A 6,252-nucleotide genomic window follows, 5' to 3' on the forward strand; every position below is an offset into this window, starting at 1 on the left:
TCCAAAGGTCAACTGATCTCCTGTGTCTGCATTCTTTTTTAAAGTGCATAAACTTGTCGGCCAACATTCATCCTTACTGAGCAAAAAAAGCAGCTACACTAGCTCTAAGTGATTGCAAATTTGGCTACAGTGGACACTGTGTTCAAACACAGTGCTTCATTGTGAGCCTTAGCCACTTGGGAGAAAAAGGCTTCCCTCAAAACGCACTCACTATACTCAGCAGAAACTGCCAAGTTATAGTCTGCAACTCTCAGAGCTGTTGTGGACTTCTGAACTGCTTTATTCAGCTCCTTCTGACTCCAGATCCCTGAGCCTGTAAGCTAAGCTGTAAGCTGCTAGCTAAGCTTCAAAATCACTACATTAGTCTGGAAGAGTTAATGCAGTTCAATGTACTTAATTTTCTCCTAGGGAGTCATGTGCTTGCTAGTAGGAAATGGATGACTAAGCAATCATTATCAACCTCATGGGATAATTCTAGCCCAGGGAAGCAAATAAGCCGCAGAAGAACAACATGCACTACACAAAGCTTCCTCACTGAAATAAGAGAGGCAAGCAGCACTTTACGGAATACTGGAAGATAAGTTATGACATCAGGGTTCACTCTGTTATTAGTGTCATACGTTTTCCTGAACACGACAGGATTTCTTTTCTGGATTTCATGGTAAATATTTGACAGCTATAAGTCCTTAATAGATTCCACATAGTTATTTGTCTTGGCATGCCATTGTATTTGTGTTTCTATGCATTATCAAAAATATGATATCTGCCAAACTATGACTGCAAATACCTTGAGTCAAAACAGTGCTTCCACATTAATTAAAATATAAATCAATACTCCAATCAACATACATTGACCGAATATGCTCTATAGACAAAGTATAATCCTGAGCATAGTAAAGTGTAGAAGTGAATATAAGACACCATTCCTGTCTTCACAGGTCTCAGAAACTATCATTTTATTACTTTTACTAGTAGATATGTTTACAATAAAGAACTTTGTTAATACAGTTTAAGAGTTCTGATTTCTAGTTGAGAAACTCATTAAGAAAAATAGAAAAAATAGAAAATTTGTAGGAAACATTATTAAATTTTTAAAATCTAAGACTTTTAGTCTTTTCAAAATAGAAATTTAAGTATGCTGCCTTGACAGTGAATTTAATGTGCTAAGATTTTCATTCAAATGACACTTCTATTTAATGTTTTAATACAGTTGTGCATGAAATCAAATTCCAATTTCTTAAAAATGGTTTTTTGAATCACTTGATCATTTCCTATAAACCATGTATTCAGGTCTCTATATGACTGAGAGTGATGTCAGATTCTTGGTCTACTGTTGATGATACCAAACACATGCACCATTTGAATGTGTTCTTGAATTAAGCTTTAAAACAAAGTGAAGCAGCGTATTTTAGTAGAGCTCAGGTCTAGGTGCTGCCAGATGGGGTGGTGCCTCTCCTCTAGAAGGCCCTGGCCCTTGTGAGGTCCAGAAGATGTCATATTCTTTGTTTATATTCAATTCGGCACTGCCCTTCTGGCTGGGGGACACCCACCAAATGGAGAGAACTCTAAAAATAGAAATGCAGAAGAAATAGGAATTAAGAGACATAAGCCAATAGTTTTAGACCTAAGGTTTATTCAATTGTAATTTTCTCTAAAAGGTACACAGTTTACGTCTTTCAAGTTGGGAAGTGTTTGCATCAGTGAACTTCATAATATCCAATGTCAACTTTAGCATTCCATTCAGGCAGCAAATAATAAAATCCCTTATTCTAATAACAGTCTCTTTAGTTTAACACACCTGAAAGCTATGGGTCTGCCACCCTTCACTTTATTTGGCTAAGTAGGATACGACAAATAAGGCTCTTTCTACATTTCTGGCTCAAAAACTGCGACACTTCATTTATAATTGCTGGGTGAGACCGCTATATTGCAGGTTACAGATATTTAAAGAACGACGTGGTGTTGATGATGTGAACCACTTATAGTATATTCATGATCATGACTTTCCATAAGGTATTTTGTAGATTTCAAATGTTCTAATTTTTTTCACCCTAGTGAGAAATAAGACATGAATCTGTGTAGGATCAAGGGGAGGTCAGTGTATCATAAATAATACGAAGAGATTTTTGAGGTTTAGGGGATTAAAAAAGAAAAGCAACCTCTTCCGTCAACTATAAGGGCTGAGGGGAGATGAGGAGTGAGGAAAGATGAGGTGGATACAATTTAGAATCAGTCTATTTTCAAGCCTGAATGCAATAGGGCACAAAATAGGCTCTTTAGCAAAGAGATTCTTTGGAGAGTTGACAGAATAAGTTGCAGGGTTCCATGAACCCACTGAAATTGCATCCACAACTTTGTGTGCATGAAGAAGTGTGCACTTTTCTACAAAGGGGATCCATATGCTTTGTGAGATTTTTCTAAGGGTCTATGAACCCCAAAAGTAAAATTAAAAAAAAAAACATACAAACAAAAACCCACTATGTTAGCAAAAATGTGCTTGCTTTTTCAAGAGAATTAGAATTGACTCTTCCTTAATGCTCAAAATGGAATAGCCCCCACTGCCAGCATCAGGACACTGCTGCCTGATCACAGATCCTCAAACTTTGTAGTATTTCCTTTTTGTTTGGCTCATAATGGAAGGGAATTAACACTACATTATTTAAGACCCTTTGAGGTAAGATAAACCATTGGGCTGTTGCAAAATTAAAATTGGAGATCTCAGCATTTGATTTTTTCTACTATGGTAAGTAAATTCCTTCAGGGGAGTTGGTTTCTACCACCAATGATTTCCCTGCGCCTGACAACAGAGTGTTCAGGACATGCTTTGACAACCCATCCCTGCCTTCCCCTAGAAGAGCCTGGTAATTTGAAGGTGATTTCCTGTACTTTCTGATCACCTGATTTTACAATTTATTGAAACGTTCAATAGTTAAATAATTTTAATTGGTGTTTCTCATTCTAGAATAAGAATTGTAAAATAAAATGCTCTTTGAGATCACGAAAATTCACTCAGATTTGTAGTTTTTATAGCCTAAGATAACATTTCTTTAAAAAATGTTTTCAGTGGTGTCAAAACATAAATAAGACATATAAAATGGTATAATAAATATAGCTACTAGAATGTTTAGAAAGAAAGTGCTAGGAAAAATCTTGTTGAAGGAATTGGTCAAAATTACTAATCTCCATGGTTTTAACAAAGGCCTCCTTCTCATCTGAAAAGGCATTCTGGTGTCCTCTTGCTGGTGGGAAAATATTTAGATGTTGAGTTTAATCATGAACAACATTGTGACATTCAACTCAGTGGACCAGGAACTACTATTTGGTGTCCATAAAGCCTGATCCTGATATTCATTTTGTCAACAATGTAACAGGTAGATGAAAACCTTTGTGAAGGTTGTTTTGAGTTCCTTTTCATTTTAAGATTCTGAGAGTTACTTGTCTTCAAAATAGAAGTGCAAAAGAAATCAAGGGAAATGCTGAAAATGTGCCTATTTGTGAGCAATATAATATTTTCTGTGTCACTTATGCACTTACATAATTCCTACTGAAATGTCACCCAAGAGTTTCACTTATTTCTTCGTACATTAGCCTTATTAAATCAAGAGTAAATCAAAGCACAAAATACTATGTGAATAGCCCTGAGATTGCCGTGCTTAATTTCTGAGCTTCAGCTCCAGTTTAAATAGCACCCTTTACCCAAAGTTTTCACATGATTTCCAAACATTTGGATTTAAATTGAACTTCCTCTTATTTCTTAAGACAGAGGTCCTCAAAGTGTGCATCACCTGGAACTTGTTAGAAATGCACATTCTGGGCCAGGCATGGTGGCTCATGCCTGTAATCTCAGCATTTTGAGAGATCAGCTTGGCCAACATGGTGAAACGCCATCTCTATTAAAAATACAAAAAGTACCCAGGCATGGTGGTGCATGCCTGCATTCCTAGCTACTGGGGAGGCTGAGGCATGAGAACCTCTTGAAGCCAGGAGTCAGAGGCTGCAGAGAGCTGAGATTGTGCCATTGCACTCCTTGGAGCCTCTGTCTCAAACAAACCAAAAAAAAGAAGAAGAAAAAAGAAAAGAAATGCAAATTCTGGAGCCCCTCCCTGATTCCTACTGGATTAGAAATTCTAGGGATAAATAGCACCTTTTATCCAGTCTATGTTCTAACAAGCCCTACTAGTGATGCTGATGCTCGCACCAATTCGAGAGCCACTGATCTAGGAGAAAAGACCTACAGAGAACTTAAATGACTGGAATATTCAATAGTCTGAGGTAGGAATGAGGAACCATGGAGTGAGGCTCCTCTGCCTTTGGAAAAGGAAGGGAAGAATCAAAAGGACTCATTCTGTGGCTCAAGTGCAGCTCAGCCATACTACAACAGAACACCAGGTAGATGTCTAAGGTTTTTTGATTGCAGTCCCTGGCTCCCCAACCTGGCACCTCTGGACCACCGCCAGGGCCTAGGGGATCTTGCTGCCCTGAAGGGAACTACACTGTTCACTGTTTTTACTGCTAGGTTAGTTTTTTTCCATGCCATTCCTTTTCAAATGCACCAGGGGCTGACTTGTATTCAAAACAATAGTTCTCTTTTGGATCCACAGACATTCCTTTCTAGGAAAATAAGGGCAAAGTCAAGGCCTTATTTCTTTAACTCAGGGAAAAGTGTTCAAATTGGTAAATGCATTGGAAAATACTGTAAGTGGTGGAAAGACTGCTATTAAGTCCAGCCAGGTGGTAATTGGGCATATAGATTAAATCTTGAATTAAGGAGACCGAGCATCTTCTCAGTGTGGCTCAATCTAAGGCATCTGTTAGGATCAGGCCTAAGTGAAGAAATGTTAGCTGATCTCTAGTAATTAAAACTGGGGGTGGAGAATAGGGGTGTTATATCAAATTTATAAGTTGTCATGATATTCAAAATTCTGAAAACACTTACCTGTTTGGGTAATGGGTCTAGAAGACTACAGTCATATTTATAAAGCATTAAAATAATACACATCTGAATCTCTAACAGAGCAAACCACCTGAAAGAAAAGAATAAAATTGTTACTTGATTGTGAAAGATGCATAAATATCTACCAACAGAGACTATCTAGAAAGCATACATATTTCATAGTAAATATGCTCTTCTTTGCAATATACTCTTTTCCTGTTTAAAGGATAGAGTAAGAATTTAACTCTTTTCTTTCTTAATACTACCTACTCCATAGGGTAGTGGGATAATTAAATTGCTTTAAAATGTATATAAAATGCTGAGCTACTGGAAGCTCTCAATGACAGTCCCAAGTCTCTCTCTTTAGAAGTGTGCTTTCTAATGTCGTAGCATTTAGCTACAAGTGGCTATTTAAATTTAAATAAATTTAAGATTAAGCAAAATGTAAAATTTCAGTTCCTCAGTTGCACCGGTCACATTTCAAGTGCTCAAAAGCTGTATGTGGTTGCTGACTACTATACTGGACAGTGTATATTTAACACAGTTCCATGATCACAGAAGGCTCTATTGGACAGACCTATTTAAGTCTAGACCCCATAGCCCACTGGACATTACTGCCTGAATGCTCCACAGGAACATCGAATTCCCCAGGACCTCCAAATCCACTTTTCCTTTTGCATTCCTTGTCTCAAGAGTGTCCAGGCGTTTTATCACGTGCCCTTGATAAAATATTTCAGCATGCCCTACAATATGTTGATACTCACTTATTTTAAATTATGCACATAAACTACTCTGTTTAGTGCATATTTTCTAAGACACACACAAATAGAATCTAAAAAGCTGAAACAAGCATAAGTGGAATTCTGTTATTTTTCCGTGTATCCCATTGGGTTGTTTTGATCTCTCTGCAGGATAGGCAAACCCTTTTAGGAAACATCTCCCTTAATGAATGCAATTAGCCCAATGGGACAGAAAATTGTCATAGTCTCAACCCTCTCCATCACTCTCCATATCCAATTAGGCACTAAATCCTTTTTTGTTGTTGTTGCTCTCCCACATAGTTCTTACTTCCCCTCCTTAACCCCTTATCTCTAGTCCCTCCACGACTCCCTCAGTGTAGTTATTCATCATTTATTTCCCGGATTACTGAATCAATTTAGCTTCCACATTGCTTCCAGTTTCACTTCCTTCTAGTTTGTCCTTTACCCTATCAGAGTAAACTTTCTAAAACACAGATCTTCACTGTCTCCTCATTATACACACACACATACACACTCTCTCTCTCTCTCTCCCCCTCTTCCTCCCTCTCTTCCTCTCCC

At 37.7% G+C, this 6,252-nt stretch overlaps 1 protein-coding gene across 3 annotated transcripts in view; it reads right to left on the bottom strand.

The window, feature by feature from the left end:
• Nucleotides 1-923: 923 nt before the first annotated feature.
• CYP39A1 (cytochrome P450 family 39 subfamily A member 1) overlaps nucleotides 924-6,252 on the bottom strand; it is a 101,869-nt gene continuing 96,540 nt past the window's right edge. For all 3 annotated transcript variants that reach the window (XM_037730153.1, XM_037730154.1, XM_017505134.2), the window contains 2 exons: nucleotides 4,937-5,024; nucleotides 924-1,565 (listed from right to left, as the gene is read on the bottom strand). In XM_037730153.1, the coding sequence (XP_037586081.1) occupies nucleotides 1,494-1,565; nucleotides 4,937-5,024 (160 nt within the window). In that variant the 3' untranslated portion in view covers nucleotides 924-1,493. The remainder of the gene's footprint in view (nucleotides 1,566-4,936; nucleotides 5,025-6,252) is intronic.

The sequence above is a fragment of the Cebus imitator genome, unplaced genomic scaffold (genome assembly GCF_001604975.1).
Source record: "Cebus imitator isolate Cc_AM_T3 unplaced genomic scaffold, Cebus_imitator-1.0 Scaffold334, whole genome shotgun sequence".
NCBI classification, from domain to species: Eukaryota; Metazoa; Chordata; class Mammalia; order Primates; family Cebidae; genus Cebus; species Cebus imitator.